General features: G+C 40.7%; 1 protein-coding gene across 2 annotated transcripts in view; it reads right to left on the bottom strand.

Annotated features, from left to right (window-relative positions):
* PTPRN2 (protein tyrosine phosphatase receptor type N2) overlaps positions 1-21,754 on the bottom strand; it is a 672,845-nt gene that overhangs the window by 87,040 nt on the left and 564,051 nt on the right. The window contains exons 13-14 of one of the 2 annotated variants that reach the window (XM_052806687.1): positions 21,332-21,544; positions 479-673 (exon numbers count right to left, since the gene is read on the bottom strand). In XM_052806687.1, the coding sequence (XP_052662647.1) occupies positions 479-673; positions 21,332-21,544 (408 nt within the window). The remainder of the gene's footprint in view (positions 1-478; positions 674-21,331; positions 21,545-21,754) is intronic. The other variant, XM_052806693.1, reaches the window with a different exon arrangement.

Raw genomic sequence — 21,754 nt, 5'->3', positions numbered from 1 at the left:
GATCCCTTTTCTTTTCTAAGGGTAATGGAAAACAAATTGCTCCACATCACTAATATTCTGTTGCCTTCTCAGCTCAGATACCTCCACACACTGAAGATACATGAGAAAAAGCAGCAAGCCAATCAGAAATTTAGCAGTTTTCTTCAGTTGTCCAAGCTGCGGTAAACATAAATTAATAGGACAAAAGGACAACACAAGGCTTATCTTTTTTAAAGCAAGCACACAAACGATTCGTATCTCCAAGCTAAAAGAATGTTCCCCAGAGAGGAAAAAACCCGATATAATAAAACAGAAATGGAAATAAAACCCCCTTTAGTTTTAATTATACAAAGCTAAGATTACCAACAAAGCTGAGGAATATTTTCTACCTGTGAAAAGACAGCTTCCCTTTCTTTAAAAGTTATCTCTTTCCAAAAGCAGAGCAGGTACCTTAAATTCTGACGGAATTTCTCATGCCACGGAGACAAAAATGCCTTACCAAGATCATGTGACCGGTGGAGATGTCCATGTTGGACTGAACCGGCTCCTCGCACCAGGACGATGTGCTGCTCCGGGCCGAGGGGCTGGGAATGGGCCCATCGCTAAATTGTGAAGAAACGCTATTTATTCGAGAAGCATGCAGGGGCTCCGGGCGATCAGATGTTTTCACTGCCATGCGCTGACGGCATAGCTCCTGGAGAGAGAAAGAGGAAGAAACAACCTACGGTTAAGAGTAATTACAGGATACACTCTACTAAAGACATATGATTTACAATATGTTTCCAGGCTGGAAGTGTTTTCCCCCTCACTGCAGTGATTTTTGGGAGGCGGTCTGTTCTGTTAGGCACATCTACAAAGAAATACTCAATGAAATTACTATATGATGACTACCCTAACCTTTCAAAAGTGTAATTAGGGCTGCATGCACATCTCCTTTTAGATAACCAAAAAATAGCATTTTGAAGCTTGACTTCTCTAACAGATAGCCTTTTTCCCCCCTAATACCGCCCCGCATTCTGCGAAGCCACTTTTGAACTGCGCAACCTCCTGAAGTTAATGGGGTTGCACGGGAGTAATTGAGAGCGCTGCTTGGCCGTGGATATGCAAACTCAGCAAGCTCAAGGCAACTGAATTGATGTGCTCTCCAGTATAAATCCTAGTTGATAGATGCCTCATTTCTCTTCATTAAAATAGCAAACTCACAACAATTCCTCCCTGATGTGGGGCAGAGAGGATGAAGAATGACATTAATGAAGAATAAAAGCAGAAATCTGTCATTGTATTGTTTAAGCAGCTTTGGCGAAGAAAGAAAATTCAAACTATCACACACGCTAACGCAAGCCATGTTAAAACACCGAAATAGATCGCCCTGGGAATACGTATTTTCAGTTGCTCCCATGCATAGAAATCATGCAAAAATACAGAATTCTGGTTAGGTAACGGAAAATCCTGCTGGTAAAACCAACTCCTTACAGTATAAAATTCTGACTCTAATGGGATAAACAGACCCACAGTTACACCGTCATTGTTATAATGCTTTTAGAATCAGATATGTGTGGTGAAATCCCAGACAGTATAATAAAATTATCATTTTTCAACATATGTCTATTGTCCATGAGAGATACTTGGCTGCCTGTGGTGCACAGCAAGACCAGCTAGTCCATAGTATCTGGACATATTGCACACACGGTGTGGTTACACATTTGTCTCAGATTACTCATTCTGCACAGATGAGTACTAAGAGCACAGTCTCTTGCCTCAGGCTAACAAAATAATACAGTCTGAAGAATTCATACTGTTGAAATGCCATGGCTTCTGTTTTCTTATTCATTGATAATATAGTTGCAGCCCAAGTGCCATCAGCAGGATGATCTGAAAACCTCCAAATATCAAGTGCAATAAAATCTGCTTTTCAGATAGGAGTTAGAAATATAACTTTAAGACTATGTTTTTTCTTTTAACCTTGCAAACTTTAGGACACTGAAGAGGGATCCTAATCCATGCAGTAGCAAGCATTCAGACAAACCTCCTGAAACCGTTATATTGAGTCTCCTCTTGCTAACACGTGGCAATGATTAAAGAACCCTCCAAACATTTTCTTCTACCAAAGCTTTTGGTTGACTTGCCATTACAGATGCTTATGTGGAATTATACTATTTTATGGTGTGTAATACTTTTTTTTAATAAATATATATATACACACACGTACAAATTAAGATACACTGAGACAAAACTTGTATCATATATAAACAGGATATATTTTGTTGTCCATCATAAAAATACAGTCAGCAGAAGTTTGGGGAGCACACATTACTCCTTGTATGTGGTGTCAGCTATTGGAATAACTGTACAGACTGTCCCAAGTGAAACTGCTACCTGACTCCATCACTGCATTTTGTATATTTATTAATTTTGCCCATGCCATGTAAGAATTTTTCAAATTTTTACAAAAAGTACGGTTTTTTCCACACTTGACTAGAATGTTTTCTGTAACTTTTTACCTTCATTACTTCCTACTGACGTTAACAGGACAAGTATTAGGAAAAAAAATTAAACTTCAAAAATACTTTAAATTGAGCCACACACATTAGCGTTAGATAGGTCAGTTAAACTATCAGTATTAAAACCAAGACTTTTTAATAAAGGAAAAAATGTTATTGTATCTCTTTTTTTTAAATATAGGGACAAAGAAAAAAATCTCTCCTCCTTTTCTCTGAAGGATCACACACGTCATAAGATAGCAATAGTCCAAAATGGCTATTGCTAACCTCGGAACGACCTTGCAGTAGTGTAATTTCAAATCCTTGCTTTTAGCAGATTTTGGGAAAAGTATAACAGTGTGGAAACTTTTTAGACAGAAAAATAAATCTACGGAAAAAAGCCGTTCAGATGTTTAGATATCAGCCATTCTCAGAGGGAATGGTTTATTGGTCTAGGCAAAAGTATTATAAGTAAAGGTATAAAAATATGTAGTCTGTCACATAACAGCTAAAAGGATGTGTCTTCTGGCTAGCATGCCATGTGGCGTAGATACAAATTTATTATATTCTAATAGACATCCTGCCACTTGACTCACCCCAACTCTGTGCTAACAATAGCATTTGTACTCAAACAGGATCTTTGTTTTTAAGTTGATCTGTTCCTGCTGCTCATATCCTGCCTCAAGTCATAATCCTCTGCTTTTACAAGTGGTTGCTGTGGAAAGGATTATAGACCTCTGCTAACAAAAAAGAATCAGGATCAAGTGAACTCTAAGAAATTAATATACCATTTTTATGCAAACGATAATGACAAAAGAAGCAACATTATAGCCAACTGGTTCTGGAATAGATTAACCTCCAACTAAAAAGAATGTTTTGGACATAAAGTATTTAATATGTTACTACGCAATGTTGTTTTAAAACTGTTTAACATGTCCACAGTCCTCATGAAAGAAGGTAAAGTTGAGAAACACAACAAATATAAATAAGTTTTAAAAAAAAGTAAACTGCTCTCAAATATTAACATATTTATTTCCTGACATATATAGAACCAAAACAATTATTCCCAGAACTGCTGTAGCTGTCAAATACCTTAAACAAAGCAACCATGTCAGTGCACACCACCATAAAAAATGTTTAATGTAAACAGGAAGGTCAAATCATAGTTGCAGCAAAAACACCACTGAATTTCTTGACTGGTGTTTTAAATCTCCAGGACAATGGGTTTTCCCCTGCCTGTAAACAGACGGGTTTTGGTTGAATTTATTTCCAGATTGGTCTAACGGCCCTTGACAGCTCTTCCTTCCCCCGCTCCCAGGCAGCCCAGCCCAGGCTGAGGAACCTGCCCCATCCCCACGTGCATGTCAGCAGTCTGAGGACACCTAAAGCTTCTACTTCTTCAAAGCCACCTCCCTGTTAGCCCAACCATTTCCACTCCCGGTTGGGTTTTTAGCCTAGCACCGGAGGGATCACACCGTTAACACTACCACATACAAAAGCTTCGATGCATGGGGTGTTTTGGGGAGCCAAATGGGTTCCTCCAGGACATATGGACTAGGGAGGTCCAGCTCAGAGCTGGGAAATGTCTAAACGTGGGATTTGGGTTTGCTTCATCCTTGAGATGGTCAGCAATGTCCCCTTCCTACGAAAGGCATTGGGAATAGCGGGGTCTCAGCGTGTGGGGTGTTTCACACTGGGTGCTCTCAGGGAAACACCAGCCCTGGGCACTTACACAGGTGGCATCACTTTACAAGCGCACAAAGCCCTAGATGGTTAAGACCCCCATTAATATGATATCTGTTACCTGCACACTTCTCTGCGCGCTCAGGTATGCTCTTCCCTGCTCTCCAAAATCCTTACTCTCATAAGCATTTAGCAAATCAGCCATCTACCAAAACCACAATTAGAATTTAAACTTGACTAAAATGTCAAAGCTGCGAACTGTGAGAATGATATGAGCTGTATTTCTGTATCATCTCAGCACGTACACCATTAAAAATATTTTCTAAGAATGAATTCAATTTACTGCTGCACTTCTATATTTAGCCGAGTGGCTGAGGCTATTTCTGCCGTACTGCGACTCAGTAATGTCTAGCCGTTGTTTGTGTATAGTTTGAGTGCCATTCTTCATTTAAAAACATCATTTACACCTAAAAAAGCAATCATAATGCATACAGTGAAATATGAAGAAATGATCCTCCTGACCCTTCGGGCTATGATCTAATGGATGGATTGGACGTAAACATTTATTTAAAAGGTAATTTGAAGTTTATGACATTATTTCCCATCACATGGGAATTGCTATCATACTGAGGCACTTACTCTGTTTTTTATTTCCCAACATTTATTATCAAACTTATGTGGTGGTCACATGCAGTATATAATGGAAAAGTAATACCGCTGCGTGACAAAAACTGCCATAACCAAGATAAATATTCTGTAAATAATGTCCAGTTAAATGAGTTCAAAGTACAGCACAATGATCATCTGTAGAGAGCTTTTTATTTGAAACATAATTGATAACCTTAAACAAACCATAAATAGTATTCTCAGAAAACCCCTGGACCTCTTCCCATGAGGTTTTAAAGTGTTCCTAATACTTGGTTGTTCCTCACAGAGACAGGGAGAAGCACGAAGCAACAATTAGTTTCCTCAGGCACAACAAATGGATTTTCAAATCCATACAGTCCACTTGTGAATGTACCACACTGCGGCATAAATGTAGTTTATTCACATTTAAGGAAGGGCATTGAGAGACTTGTTACGCCTAACGGACAACAACCCACACGGACGGAGAGCCAGCCTCACGACTATGTTTTGTTAGATGGGTCTCTGAACTTGAAGAGATGAGTAAGAAACTCTCCTCTCGTCTGGTTTAGAAATGCAACCTGCTTACCACCAGAAGTGTTAGGCCACCTCTTCTGGGCATCCCCAGGCAGTGACAGCAGCAGCATTTGCTGCCACTTGGCTTCGTGATGCACGGCAGCCATCAGCGTCACAGAAGGGCAAGGCAGCAAATGATAATTTAGACAAATTTTTATCTTTCATCAGGTTCAACTAATACAGTAGGTATCTGGAAAATCCATTAAGACCACATAGTTTACTAAAACGTTTGGGTTTGGAGAGAAATCTATGTATACACCCTGGTAAGGGCTAAGAGTATAGGCAAGCACGGAACTAAAACCAGCTGGAACTGAGGCTTGAATGGTCAATATTGAACCTTTTCCCTTGTTTTATTTGCAAAAATGGAATTTGAAAATCCCAGGGTGGCACGTTACAAGCAGGAGAACTGACCTGAGCATCCCGGTTAAGGGATGGCCAACATGCACTTTGGCTTTCCACTCATTACTCTTAAAGATGAGCCACTCCACCTCAAAGCTGCTTCCAGTGAGGATGTTGCTGTTTATTAAAATATACCTACTTAATGCAAATACACTACGCAACATCTTCAGGTGGTCTGAGTCCAGCCACTGACCACGGCATGTCAACCGTTCTCATCTAGCTGGTACCGGGCGCACTATAAATGAAGTTATTTAGTCCAAAGTAAATGAAAATAGCTTCATATCTAAAATACTGCTCTCCTTCCTCAGTCACATTCACCTCAGATCTGCTTAACAGCAGCCTGGGATCTGAGGGAAATTCCAACTTTCCAGTTTATTTAGAAAAAGAAATAAAATTTCATTACTATATATTAATGAAAAGAATCTATTTTTGTAACTGATCCCCAAATTTACATAATTCCAAAAATAAAGTCCAGGAAATAGGCCTAACATTTCCACACCTTTAAAAATCTTTTGCTTCACAAATTCAAATGGAAATCACCTGAGCCAGTCCAGAAAAAAGTGTGGCACAATAATTTTCAGAATTAACAAAATACAAGAGAGAAAAAATCCTTCCATGGTGTAATTATTAAGAAAATGCAGCGACGTTACACAAAGAAATTACTGTTTATTAAAAGTGATAACTGAGTGTACACCAAGGCCTTTCAACCTGACCTGCCTAATATTCTATCAGAAACAAATCTGCTTAAGCAGGCACGATCACAATAGCACTGTGTTCATTTTACATGCAAACCAAAATTGGTTTGTAGAAATTTTAAATTAAAAATGCTGACTATTAATTCTAAAGGATTCAAGGCTATACTTTATAACAAAATATATAATGAAAACTAAGAATATATGTAACCTTTTATATGCTAGGTATGGAAGAATAAGATCTTTAAAAATGCTTTACTTCTTAGCTTTAATACATTTAATTAAATAATAGCCTCACTTTCCTTTAGATTAAGGAGGCATTATTCACGGGATGAAATGAGGTCTGCAGGTACAGCATGGATTTAACTGTTCTGCTATGGATGCAGTCAAAACACAGTGAGATTTAAAAAAATGAAAAAATAAGGTAAGCTCATTTTTTTAAACAAATGAATCTAGGACTACAAACATCATTATTCTCTAACTAAATTTGCTTAGTGTTACTACAGGGTGAAGCTAAAGTCATTTGGCTGCCTTTGTTTTGCTTTTGCATACTTAATATGCTTGCAGGTGTTATAAATTTAACTTTAACTTATTTACTGTGTTTGTAGCTTTCGGGATAATTACAGCTTTATTACCATTTATTTTTGAGTTATTGAAATACACTTTCAAGCTTTAGTTTCATTTTAACATACTTTTTGTCCAGAAGTAAAAGAGCTGTTTACATATGTGGAATATTTGTACATATATTTTCTATCCTTGCCTGAAAAGGCAACTACTGAGATCAGTGTGCCTTCAGAAAAGGAACAAAGGGAGATATTGGAAAAACGTTTGAGAGTAATATTTTGAGAGACACAGCATCAAATGTATCATTACATATCCACACTCTGTACAATTCGTATTTATCTAGACTTGTATGTGCTAGATCTTGGGAGGAAAAAAAAAGAAGAAAGTAAAATGTATTTATTTGATTGTCAATATAGCCTCAGTCTGTCCAGTTCAGTTTACTTACTATCTGCCCTCTCATACCGCACCACCCTCTCTCTATCTGGATATAACTCTGAGTCTCCATGTAGCGGTTTTGCTTTGTTTGTTTTTTAAATGACCTAAAAGGCACAGCTGCTGTTTCTCTTTGAGAGCATTGCAGTCAAACACAGGCTTGAGATTCGTTTTCCTAACAAAGCCCCAATTTTGATTATGGTCTGTGAAATTAAAAATTTCAATTATTTTAGCATTGCGAGTGTTTCCTGGTGGTGACTCATGTAATTACGATTCCCCTTTCTTCATGTACACGAAGAAAGTAGAGGCCATGCAGGAGGGGAAAGGCAAAGAAAACATGGCTAGCTTTATATGGAAAATTACTTCTCTATTATTTGCATTTATTTGTTTTATTCCCTCTCTTTAAATTCAAGCATTTGCACAGTCTTATCCTACCAAATCAAACAAACAAAAAGCCATCATGGTCTTGTACACATCTCCAGAAGTTCAGTAGACGTGAAAATTTCTGGCTTGCACAGAACCGAAGACACTGACTATGCAATACAGCTTAAGGAAATATTTTTACTTTAATTCTTTCAGTAACCTCTCATCAATGAGGTAGACATCTAAGTAGCCCAGAAACTCCTGAAGGAGGGAGAGGTCTTTTACATGGCTCATGTCACCAAGGAAGACATGACAGCATAGGTCTAATATTTTCCTGAAATAACAGTAGTGTGTTTTCCCTGCTATCCATGCCAGGAAAGCACAGGCATCTCTGGGCATAATACTGCTTTCCAGAGGGTCAGTGAAATTTGAAGACCATGTTTAGGTTACTCTACTGTGGATTTTTTTCCTATACAAAAATACAAGAGACCAGTCTAACTGGGACTGTGTGAGTATGACACTTTATATCCTTGATTTCTAAAAGAGGGAAGAGTTTTATGAAACAGATGCCTGACTTAACATGACTGCAGTGCACTGGACTTCACAGATAGAAGATATACAAAGAAAGTTTATTTTTCTTTAAACTTATTTGAACTGGTATTTTCCCTGCATAATGCCATCATGGTCATAATGACATCATGGTGATTTCTCTCAGGATTTAAAGAGACTACCTAGATGCCTCCAAAGAAACCAGGGACTATTTCTAATAGGAAAGATCTGCAAACCATAGACCTGAAATCACCTGAGATCTACTGGTGTAAAAGCACCCAGGTTTTTCTCAGAGTGACCCTGACCATGTCTGAGCATTATTGGTCTTGCAATTCAGACAACTCTAATTCTGGAAGCAGCAGGATATGAGACTGACCTACCTGCCACACACACACACACGAAACAAAAAAATCCGAGAGAGAAGACATATTTTTGTGGTGACATATTCAACAAATGCTGGTTTCTACATTGCATTTCCCACATTTCAGCTGTGCTTGCACGTAGCGTTTTACAAGTATTTGTAAATGAAGCTGGAGAGGAAAGATTTCTTAAGGAGTAACTAGACAGAGAGAAATAATGTGCAAACCAAACTTCACCTTTTCCATATTTTGTTCATCTTAACTAACTCAAATACATGCTCATGAGGGCACAGCTGCTTCTTAATATGAATTTGCACAGTAAATTCACCGCTAGCACAGCGAGAGCCATACAGCACAGTATGGGTTACAAATAAACCGTAGTAACAACTGAATTAACCTGAAAGGCCATGCAGAACCACGTGCAAATTCATCATGTATTTTGACTTTGTCTAACCCACCCAAAGCCCGACCAGCTTCCAGCAGATGCCAGTGCTCTAAAAGATAACTGCCACAAATGTTTCCTTTTCCACTCCCAGCGTTTATAGTTGCCTGGGGCCCAAGGCAGGCAAAAAATGCAGTCCCAAGCCAGCTGTAGTTTCTCAGGAAAGCTATACATTAAGGCTGTGTAGTCCACTATTTTATTGCCCTGCAGGACTAAAAATGGGAGATCATTTCTGCTAGAAATAAGGATTCCCAGCTGCCAGCAGGACTCGGCATGCACTTCCAGCCTGGAAAGAAACAAACATATAGCCACAAGTTTATGTCTAAAAATGTTATTTTACCCCATCGCAAAGATTATTATTACTTCTCCTTAAGTCTGTGTAACTGCATTCATGGTAACAGAGGTACTAAAAACAGTCAGAGAAATGCAAGTCCTAAAAACTTCTAAAACCTCAAATACATTTTTTTCATAGAAGGTAGCTATACACATAAGAGGTGATGCTGGGATAAGGAAGTATTTATCAAGGATGGCCATCAGCGACAAATTTTTTTTCATAACGTCATCTATCATGACAGTTGAAATTGCCAGTCATTACCCTCTCCTGATTTGGAAACTAAAGTCGTTGCTTTCCACCCATTCCCCACTGAACATAAAAATGAAATCACTCTTCAGCTCTGCTAGGAAGAACAAATGCAAATTTTGTGAACAAGGAAACAGTGTAAAAAAAGGATCTATAAAGCACAAAGTTGCTAGCAAGTCAGAGCAGGTTTTTATGAGCCAAATCTTTGCTAATACAGAGAAACTCTACTGAACAATGGGAAAAAATAGCATGTATGAGTTCCATCGTGTCTCTGAGAGTAGACGTGCTTTCTATCACACACCACAACAATCTTCAAGGATTAAAAATGTCAGTCAATATTTCTACACATTCACTAGATTAGTGTTACAAGAGATACTGGGAAAACTAAGAGGGGTTTTATACTCAGTACTGATGGTCAGAGATACAGAGAGACTTCATATTTTGGATAAAACAGCAACAACAGCAAACCCACACATTTCTCTTGGGCTCTCCCCTGCCTCTCTGTACAACCACGCTCTCAACCGCATCACCGTTGTGCCCTGGCACTGCCCACCTGGAGGAGAGCTGCAGACCTCCTCACCACCCCTGACCTGCCCCATGGCACTACTTCCAATAAATACCCTGCAGCAGCAGCATGGAGTTAATGTGTGTGTTTGCTTTCAAAGAACAGAACTTCCTTGGCCATTACTGAAGGTCCTGGGTTTCCCTTTGCCAACTCATACAAGCACAGGGGACATTACTCCACTTGGACCTCTCCACCAAGCACCAGTTTGTCTGCAAGAAGCACCACGGGAACAGCGCAGGAGAGCACATACAAGGTAGGCACATTCCTAAAACGGTCACATCTTAATTTTGGATGATTTTAAGACGTGGGCCATGAAATTATAGACCCCTTCTAAACCACCATCAGCTATTTTATTACCCAGAGTATTTTTTCTCACGTGCTTCTTTGGTTTTTGAGATTCCTGCTAAAAACTTGTGCATCAACAACATTCTGCAGAAATAGTGTTGCATGTCGCAGTTGTATTATGCAGATAGCTTTTCCTCTATTGGTCTTTTGTTTTATGTATTTAATATAACTGAACGTCTTTTGCCCTGGTGCTAGGCAGAAGACAGAATAAGAGTTTCACTCTTTCTTCAGTTGCCCATTTTATATACTTTTTCTTTTCTACGCTGCCACTTGTTACTGTTTTAGAAGAAATAATCTGTCTTTTCAATCTCTCTTCATACAAGTTTTCCATGCCCTTAATCATTCTTGTCACCTTTTCCTCACTCCCTCCATTTCTGCAGTGTTCCTTCGGCGATGGAGTGACCAGCACTCACAAAAGCCTCAAGCATTGATTTATACTTAATTAACTTCTCAAGCCCTCAAACAAGCAAACAAAATTATTAGTCAACAATGCCTGGAGAGCCACTGGGTTGACCCAGACCTTCAAAAAGAAGCTGAAATTTGGAACAGCTTGCTAGGCAACCCTTCTGTATGTTTTAACTTCACACCCAAGAGCTTTCCAGTGAGGTTAATTAGGAAGTGCAGCTCTTTATTTCACTCTTGTGGGTGACAGTATATATGGAATTTACATGCTCACATTCCCATTTTACTGTACGTATTATTTCCCCAGAGTAGCGAGAGAAGCTGTATGGCATAATTTCACTATGTAACATGAATTTACATATGTAGATTGTTCTTGCTCCCCAGACTACATTCAGCTCCATCACATTTTTCATCTTACATGGATAGCCAGCCACTGGCACCTTTTGCTGTCATCCACTGCAGCGACAGCTCTTCCAGCAAATCACACTGTTTCATTCCACATGAGGCATTTTTCCTTCTCAGGAAGCCAGGATGAACTCCAGTTGAGAAGTTGGAAAAAGGTAAAATCCAAGTTTCTTCTCCCCACACCGTCAGAAAAGCAGCAGCATACTGAATTTTTCCTTTTCATCTTTCCCTTGTTCTTCTGTATTAATAGTTAGTGGGAAAGATCAATATTTCTCCGACATGTGAATATCCTCCCCGACACATCTTTGAAGATTAGGGGGATGTTCAGACCAGCAATACTAGAAAATGCGTAGGGTTGGTAGTTATGGCTCTGCTGCAGCCCACTTCAAACCATACACCTCTGCTGTTGTCAGACTGCACGACCAAGGAAAATTCCTTCCTACCTGCATACAATGCCTATATCTCCCAAGTTAGGTAACGTTTGATGAGGGGAAAGGGAATGATTTTAATCAGCCAAGGTAAGCATGTAAACCCAACACCAAAAGTGAGTTTTATCACCATAATGATGAGCTGTTCCCACTTTGGAGGGCACTTCTGAGATCTCTGAGATGCTGCCAGAACATGGTTCCGCAAAGCAGCAGCAGTCCTATGTAGAAGGAAAAAGCAGGAATCATCAAGAAGCCTGCAACTGTTAGCTAGACAGGAAAACAGAAAAACAAAAACTCCACCAAAAATGAATAGGATTTTATCAGTCTGAAATATTAAAAATTTAACAAACTATTTTCCTGATCAAAATCTGCACTTGTTCAGAATGCGGTCATCCCAAGCGAACATCAATAAAACATCGCTCATTTGTCTTTGGAAAAGTCTAGAAACTGGTCAGCAAAGCTTAGAGAAAACCTCATACATCTTCTCCTCTGGATAAGCCACCTACACTAAATTTGATTTTCTCCAATTCAAATGCTATTGTCTCCCACCCCTCTCCAAATTAATTTTGGTTCTTTCAAGGATTTAACTTCTAGGAGCATCCTTTTACAGTCTCCCTTCTTCAGTCTTGGTTTGGTTATTTGGTAAGAATACAAGCGACAAAACCTGGATCTTCATGCTGAAAGCTGAGAACCTGAACTGGAATACGAAGAGCTGCAGGAATGCCCCAGCTGACTGACTTACACCGCAGTGACATACACTGGTACTGTGAGAGCTTAGAACCTGTAATAGCAAAAATCACAGTACAAAGAAGTCAGGGGAGTTGTCTCAGTCCTTTACCATACTTTGCTGGTGTGCAGTAAATCACTCAAATTTTCTTTTACGGTTCTTTAAACTGCTAGAAAGTATTTAGATCTCTGTTGTGCATGTAAATACATGAGAAGGCAAATATCTTGGATGGGAGGTCCTCATCCCTGGAGCTGTAGCTTTGTCCCTGTTGAGAGGAACTAAATGAGGCCTCTTGTCCAGCCAACACAAATCACATCCTCAACGTCCAATTCTCTGTAGCTCTGCACACAGGCCATCCATGGGTCCCCCTGCCCTCATGTGTCATACACGCTCCCAAGGCTCTCGAGACAGCACCTCTCACTTGTGCCTTTGGGAAGATTGGAGCAGTTGAGCAGCGTGATGCCAGGAGAGCTCCAGTCTGCTCTACCCAAACTTCTCCTACAGTTTATACCACAATAAAATGAGCGAAAACATCACAGTCCGCTCGGAATACTCAACTTTGCAACATCGCCGCAAGAGCTGGGATTTGACACCTACTTTTGTTCATCTGTCTCACAAAACAGCCAAGTCCATATGGGTTTACCAAGGTAAAACCTTAGGTGGCTGCTGTCAGCCTCAAATCCTTCACTAAGGCTAAGCACGAACACACAGTGCAAGAAGGACAAAGATCCCCGAAGCCGAGATCTCGCTGGCTTTAGGCAGGACACGGAGCTGCGCTGCCAGCACGCTGCTGAGCACAGCACGTCGTCCCTGCCCGCACGGAGAAGGAGAAAGGAAGCGACGCTGCATCCCCCACTCCTCTTCCCTTTCACTGCCCACCGTGTGGGACCGGTGTGCAGGATGAACAGATGTACCCAGAAGAAAGCAGTAGGAAGAATGCTTTTTATGTACCTTACAGCCTTCAGAGAATAAACTAGAACCTGTTCCTGCTTGCAGGCAACATGGTCCTGCAAGAACTGACAAACATCATTTACAACAGTTTTTTGTGTACACACAATTAACTTCTACTCTCTTCCAGGGAACGCGACCCTGGTACAGGATCCGTTCTGCAAATAAAAAAACTTTCCAGTTAAAAACTTTAAAAAATATTTTTTTTTCTTCTAGTGCAGCTCTCTGAAGGAATATGAAAGGCTCAGCAAGCCAGATCGCAGTGTTAGCTGCTGAGCGTTCAGCGAATATACAATAGAAGATTGTGTCAAATCTGAAACACGGTAACAGAGCTGCTCCAAAAGAAAAAGGAGAATCCTAAAACAGAAAAAAGGGCAGAAGTGTGTAGGAAAGACAGGCCTGATTATCCTCCACATTACATCAGAAAAAAAATGCCACTGAAGACAGTATAGTTATTCCAGAAAGAAATCGGGACACTTGAGATGATGTACTGCCTGGGACTGCAGATCAAATACTCTCCAGCCCATTAGGCAAGGCTGTGGTTATCTTTGGCTTCTTTATAACATACAGGCACTGGGACATAATCAATTTACCAGACGGAGACAATCCATTGTACTTATCCAGAACCAGCCCGCGCTCAGCTGGCAAACAGCCCGTGGCGCGGCAGGGATGGGTGGAAGGGGCTCTGAAGCCGGAGTGGGATTATTGGGAGCAGGATGCTCGGGAGCGGGATGCTCGGGAGCAGGAGCCCGGACCTTAGCAGTCCAGGACGGGAAGTTAGGGCAGATAAAGCAACAGTAATTCTCACCCTCTAAAACCAGGTGGCCACAGCCAAATTATTAAGAAAACTGCCCAGTGAATGTCTTTTTCTTGGCCTGTGCTAACTGTGCTGAGAAATTGTTTGGGATAAAGTTGGGTGGCTTGGCCTGAAATGGTGCCAGGGCCATTTGAACAATTTACCGGTTTAATTAACCAGGCGAGATGCAGCCTGCAAGTCCAGAGCACCTCCAGCACATTTTCTAAGAAATGCCTGTTTGGGTAAGGATTCTGGATTTCCCAGTAATTAAAAATGAGTCACTAACTTAATTTCCTCTCCTACTATTTTTTTCTTAGCATTTTCTTACATTCTAAATACACAGAAATTATACTGCAAGATGCTCGGAGCACGTTTGTCCTTAACACAAAGCTCAAATACCGTATTCTTTAGACAGGGAAAAACAAAGTCGGGTAAGAGAAGAGGGTTGACATCACCTTCTCTCTGCCACTTTGCACCAGTCCTATGCAGATAAACAGCCAACTACTCGAAAAAGATGGTTTATATTACTCAAACTTAAACCCACATGGCACCTTCTCATCCAAGCACACGAGGAGTTGCATATATACCCATTTTCCTTCCATACCTGCAAAAAACCTCTCTCTCCACCTGCCTGCTCTAATGTAAAGAGTGTTTTACTCCAAAGTGCTGCTGCACTGCCACTGCTGCAGCAGCCCAGGACCTGAGCTGCGAAGGTAAAACCTGCTCTGGTCAGGGCAAGTCCATTTCTCCAACACTGAGTAATTTACAAAAGTTATTTTCTTAAATAGGAAAAGCGTGGAGGAGAGCCATTCGTAACAAGCCCAATAAACCTCTCTCACACAGCCAGCGTGGTTCCCCCGGGGCTGCCCCGCTGCTGGGGCTGTGTGTGCTGGAGCAGTGGGCAGAGGAGGGGAGGAGGCGATGGATGGGAGAGCACTGCTCATCGCAGACGGACACGACAAGCTCAAATACAGATTTCCTGAAGTGCCCTCTGAAATCTGTGCCATCGAGGTTCAGCACTTAAGATGGGCATTTCTCACTAAGCAGTATTTTGAAGTTGATTTTAAAACCTATTTATTTATTTATACCCCAATTTATCAAACAGGCGTGTTTGATAAATTACTGCTGATTTATAAATTCATACAGTATTTTGAAATGCTATTTTGAACATCACTACCATTTAACTCAATTTTATGGCTACCACAGGAAGCAAGGTTAGGGAATTACATAGTCCACTGCACCACAGGAATTGTGGATTGTTCTGAACACTAATCAGATAAAAAAACAGATTAAAAGTTAAATCCGTATTTGTACACCTCCTGTTTTGCCTCATTCTGCTTTGGCCGTCCACTGTCTGACTTCAACAAAGTGTTTAAACATAAGGTAAACTCTCTTCCAATCCCCTTAAAACACTCCCCACTTCTTTTTCCTCTCCCATTATTGCTATGCATGACCATTGTGTAGAATATGTATTTTGTACAGCGTGAAAACTGTCTCACCTTAAAGTACAGTGGTTTATGTAACAACATTACATACAATGTATTTGCAGGTTCCTGAGAATTTCTTTTAAGACAAAATTCTAATTAAAGGTAGAGAAAGTTGTTCACATAATACACAATAAGTAGACTGAAATGGACAAGAACAACTCTTATTATGCATGTACCTCCCCGCATATGTGTTATTACAAACAATTACAGTTTGTCCTGTTGCTTTACATAATCACGTGAGAGGATCTTTTTTTTTCTCTTTTAATAAGGACACAGGAAAAGAAAAGATTAAAAATGCGTTAAGTCCTTTGTTTTCCCAGAAGAAAACACAAGCAAGCCCTTCATAGCATTCAGCCTTAAGGCAAAATTTTCATCTATCTGAAATCCTTACTAAATGTATTCCTGACTGAAATGTTTACTAAATACTCATGTACTGAATACACTTTGTCCTCAGTGATATCTTTTTTGCTTAAGTGTAGTGAGGGCCCTTGAAAATTAAGTTTTACTTAGATAGGAGGTAATACTTTATGGTACTGATTATCCCCAGTTTACCAGCTTTCTTTGGTCCCAATCCTTATGTTAATTGGAATATTACCGAGAACTTGATAAATAAGAACTGCAAAATTTTCCTTTTTTTTTTTTTTTTGTTCCATCTCACTTAGCTCACAGAATTCCATTTTCTAAGGAGTTGATATAGAGTATTACTATAACGTTAAGGTCTAATACTATAATAACAAGTTTGCTTATTAAAGTCAGTCTAGGGTGTAAAATATGAAGCTGTATTAGAGGTAATGAATTATCTGTATTTAAACACGCAAACCAGGCATGATGGTTAAGTAGAGAGTATGTTTCCAGTGGATTCTTTCAGCTGGAGGCTTTTAAAATATTTGCAGGAAAATATTTATTCTAAGTATCGTGAATACTGTGTTCTTAACATCTCTAATAAAAAATACCAGCAGGATGAAATTCATAAAAGCACAGAGAAGTTTTTAGTGGCTTTGAATCCAGAAGGATCATGTAATTAATCAGACTGTATTTGACAAAGCAATATATAATTTATATATAATAGAATACATGTAATAATGTAGAATTTAACATATAATTTACAATTATATGCCTGCCAAATCAAGTTATTTGAACAAGTTTTTAAAACAGCTGATGATGTAATCCAGCTGCGCTGACAGCGCACGGCTAACGTAACCTTGAATACTTCAGGCAGTTTAAGAAGGAACTTCATTGTAAACTGTTTGGTCTTTGCCCCCTTGCTTTTTAAAGGAAGTTCTTTTGGCTGAGATGAAGGAAAATTAAAAAGAACATTATTGACATAAAATATTAAAAGGCAGGCTTTCTGAAGCCAGCTTCAGTGCATTTTAACTTTTGGCTTTAAATTCCATTATGGGCAATGTTTTGCAGAGCATTATCAGTGATGCAGAAGACCATGCTCATAGGAAAGTTCTGCAGCGCAAAGTATAAAATATGCTGATGATTTAACATCTCGCACAACCCAGCATTCCCCACACGGGGGTCAAAAGCCAGAGTTCAGCTGGACTCACAAATACATCACCCTGAATCAAACAGAGCATCCCTAAATAGTAGCAGTCACTAACATACGCTCATTACATTAATAAATTGCTCGCTAATGGGAGCAGTGACAAGTAAGATGTGCACTTAGTGGCCCTGTTTGCAGCCTGCCCCCCGACGTCTGAATGCCCGTTTTTCTCTGGGTTACATTCTAAAGGCTTCAAAGTGCATGAAGAAAATCTGCTCAGTGTTGTGAAATAAATCAAAGACTGTCTGCTGAAAATTCCTAAAACGCTTCTGCCCTAATCTCCTGGACCAGAGAGTGGGCTTGCAGAATGCTAAACTTGCTTTTCAAAGAAGATCAAAGCAACACGAGCAACAATTAAAAACACGGGTGCAGGTGCGCGCATGCGCAGGGGCACCGCGGAGGCAGTAACAACCTCTTTTTAGTCATCCCTGAATGCTAACGCTGACTTATCTAATCATTACACGTGCGATTTGAAAGGACAGGAGACGTGTTTAAAAGGTACACAAAAACTGTCCGCCTTTGTATACAATGTGTTTTATGCACATGCACCACTTTACGAGATACACCATTTCCATTAATTTTGAGAAGCTCCTTAGCCACCCTCTGATCAAACCAGCCTGTAATTTTGTCCTGTAGCCATTCAAAGATAAATGAAGTTGCAATTGTGTATCTACCCTTCCTACTGTTACTTAGTCTTTCAATAGGGTTTAGTCTCCCAGACCTTACTTCCAACACTTTGAAGGCCAGCTGCTTGCCTTATCGAACACCTGAAGAACCAGTTACCTCTTCAAGTGGTACGGGGCCATCTGGCAGCACATCAAGGGCACCGCGGAGATTTTATTTGCCTGCTTCAACTTCTAAACAGTATTGGTTGTCCTGCCTAAGACTGGTCACTTCTGCACGCACTTACACAAGAAATACTCGTGTTAGTAGGCGAGCGTGCTTACACAAGAACTGCTGGTGCTAGCAGGTGAGTGACGTTGCATGACAGGCGCTACGCCTCCGGTGCGGGGGGAGACTCAGCAGCCAACCTGCTATTTCCCTGACAATACGGTTTGTCTGTTTTCCCCTTCTCAAGCTGGTACTTCACCGCACAAACGAGAAGGGGGAAAAAAAAAAAAGCAGCTGTGGGAAAAAACTCTTCGAAGTTCACAGGGTGAGTACGGAAGGAGTAAAACCCTGAATGAACTCTTCTGGCTGAACTGGGTTAGGATGAAAAATGCTTCTGCTAAATGTTGAAAATTTAGGTCAGTCTTGTTTATGTGCAGATATAAACCGCTGACATTTTGAGAAGCACGTGAATCAAAGTGGTATTTCAGTGTTCTCTTTCAATCACATTGGGCCACCAGGCCCTTTTACACTGACCAACTTCTTCCCCTTCAAATTAAAGAAAATAAATCTGAATTGTCACTTAAGCTGTAAGCAGCAACATATTGGAGTGTCGTGCTTTAAAGCCTAGTGGCAGCAGCTGCTGAAATATTCCGTATTTTTAAAATACACCGAGATAACCGAGTAGATACTTGGGAAACATTTAACAGAAGAGAACAAAGTAGGTACAATTTTGAAAGCTATCTCTGCTTTTTTCTTCCCCCGTATTAATACGGGTTACATTATTCCCCTATGAGTATCAGAGAAGATGAGGAAAAAGATAATTGATGCTTTTCTGAGACCTAATTGATGTTATCCAAAACATGCATCACACCAGATACCCATTACATTTAACACAGCTCAACATAAGGCGATTTTGACGATGCGAATAGGGCTCAATCCTATTTCTCTTCAAATCCACATGAATAGTTTATTATATACAGAGCCAGGCTCAGTGATTCATTTTGATAAAACGCTACTTAGCAGCATCAAAACTGCCTGAGTATTTTGTCTGCCTATACTGGGGCCTCCTACTGCTGCCATTGAAACAAATGGCAAAATTCCCATTTACTTCCACAGGAGGAGAGCCAAGCCCTTAGAAACCTTTGTATTTAAGGAAAAACATTTTTCCTCCCACTCATGACTACAGTTCCCCTGAAAAACCAATGGAAATGTTGAAGAAGTCAGGTGGTTAGGACTGGGCCCAAAGGTCAGGAACAAAGAATATTAATACAGTCTTGCTATTGAAAAACTGAGCAGCATCCTCAAAGCGTTGTTGTTTTCCAACAGAAAATGTGACTCCCAGATCTAACTAGGAAGATTTTAAAATATATATAAATCTGGGAAGAAGAAATGAAGCACACATTTCATTTAGTGTCTGGATTACAGATTCTTATTAAACAAACCAGAGCTCATTATAAAATCAATATCAACTTAACCACTATACTCCCAGGAGAAATGGCAAAAAAGGTCACTCCAAGAAATTCAAACAATTTTCCTGCTGGAAGGGCACGATTTTAATTACAGATACTATTAATTAGAGCTGTCAGTAGGAAGATTGTCCTGTTAATTATCACAAATTCAGTTTCAAGTGTGATTTTGGAACCTGGAGGGCTTTTTTTTAAAATTAAGAATTCTTGTATTCACGTTTAACGGAAGAAAAAGACTACCTATCGCTTCTGTGGTTTAAATAAGCCAACAGCAAGTTCCCCTTTAAAACCAAGCAAAAATATTTATGGCCACAGTCTCTTTGGCCAACAAAACTGATCAGAGAAACTGCTGTTTTGTTCACACTTTATCCCGGAGGACACTCCTTTTTTCCACTAGAAATGCTGTTGCTCTCGCACTCTCTTGTTTTGCAAGTCATTAAATTTAAAGATGTAAAGTAATTTAAAGATTTTTTTTTTTTAAGTAAACATTCCATTTAAACTGAAGACCAAAACCATTCCTGAAGACACTAATTGTTACAAAAACATTCATATTTATCATTCTGCACTAACATCTCCTTGGACCCTGCCTGTGGAGACGTACTTAATACATTACATCTTTAACATATAAGAGGTACAGGCAGATCCAAACTTTGTGAGGAAATACGAGTTTATTCCCGCATGACTCCCAGCTGCCAATTTGAATCTATCTCAGCTCCAGAATACAGAAAGGCCATAATGTCTGATCCTAAGCCAAACAAGAAGGTAAAATAAAACTTGACAGAAGAGTGCCATTAGCGAGACCCTATGGGTGCACAGCAGACACAGATACTACAGCAACAACGTTTACACAGTCTTGAATTCTTTTTCGTGGTCCCACTCCAAGTATTTTGGGACAGCAGACCAGGGCTGCGTGGTATACAACCAGAACACATGCATTACCACACCAACAACACACCAAGAAATAAGTGCCACGATCTAAAACAAACTTCAGGAAGGTGCAGAGTGTCTCTCCACCCAATACTTTTGAAACTGAAAGAGAAAGCCTGAGGTTTCTGATTTATTTCAGGAAATCTGAGTGCAGTCCTCCCCGTATTACTGGGTACACATCTGCTACCATTGTTCTCCCAGAACCAGTCCTGGTTTACCTCCCCATCTATCAGCATTAGATTTCATTTTATCTGAATAATGGCAGAAGGTGGCAACAGATCGGGTCAAAGGCTCTTTTCATATCAGACCCTGAAGAAGTCGATTACTCAAAAAGAGAGACATCTTCAGATAACCGTGCAATCCATTCCTCATAAATGTTAAAGATTTTTCGTTATTAATAGTGGCAGGGGTGACAGATTATGGATATTAATGTTATTTTTCAGAGAATTTCAATGGCGAGGGCTTCTTTTTTTCCTTTTTTTTTTTTTAATGTTTCTAATTAGGCACGAATTTACAGCAACTACCAGAATAGCCAAGATTAATACCCAGCAGTAAAAAGCCGCTACAGTGAATCTGTGGGAATATGAACGGAGCGGGGGGGGGGGGGACGGGACGACGACAGCGTCGCAACCAAACCCACCCCCTCGGCTCCCAGTCCGCGAAGGGTCCCCCCGGGGTGCCCGGCAGAGCCCGGGGGAGCAGGGCCGGAGGAGGAGGAAAGCTTGGTCCTTACCTGATAAGCAGCGGGGGCGTCGGAGCCGGCGTCGGCCCCCAGGGCCGAGAGCTTCTCCTTCAGGCGGTGGTGGGCGCGGTGGCGGAGGCAGTAGGCGACCCCCGACGCCGCCAGGACCCCGGCGATGCAGGCGAGGGAGAGGAGGGTGAGGAGGAGGAATTTGGCGGACTCTGCCTCTTCCCCGCGCTGCGGGAGCGGCGGGACGTTGCTTTTCTGCAGGGGAGGAGAGAGAGGCAGCGCCTTGAGTTGCGCGGTCGCGGAGCGGAGCGAGGGGACCCCGTCGGGGCGAGGAGGGGGGGGGGGGAAACACCCGGCAGCGCTAACTTTCAGCCAAGGATGGAGGCGAACGGGCGGGCAGGGACAGCGCTGCTGACATGCCCCCCCTCCGTCCCCTCCCGTCCCCTCCCCTCCCCTCCCGGCGGC

This window comes from Harpia harpyja, chromosome 1 (assembly GCF_026419915.1).
Source record: "Harpia harpyja isolate bHarHar1 chromosome 1, bHarHar1 primary haplotype, whole genome shotgun sequence".
Taxonomy (NCBI): domain Eukaryota; kingdom Metazoa; phylum Chordata; class Aves; order Accipitriformes; family Accipitridae; genus Harpia; species Harpia harpyja.
The sequence above is the reverse complement of the archived record's forward strand: the minus strand, read 5'-3'. Positions and strand labels throughout refer to the sequence as shown.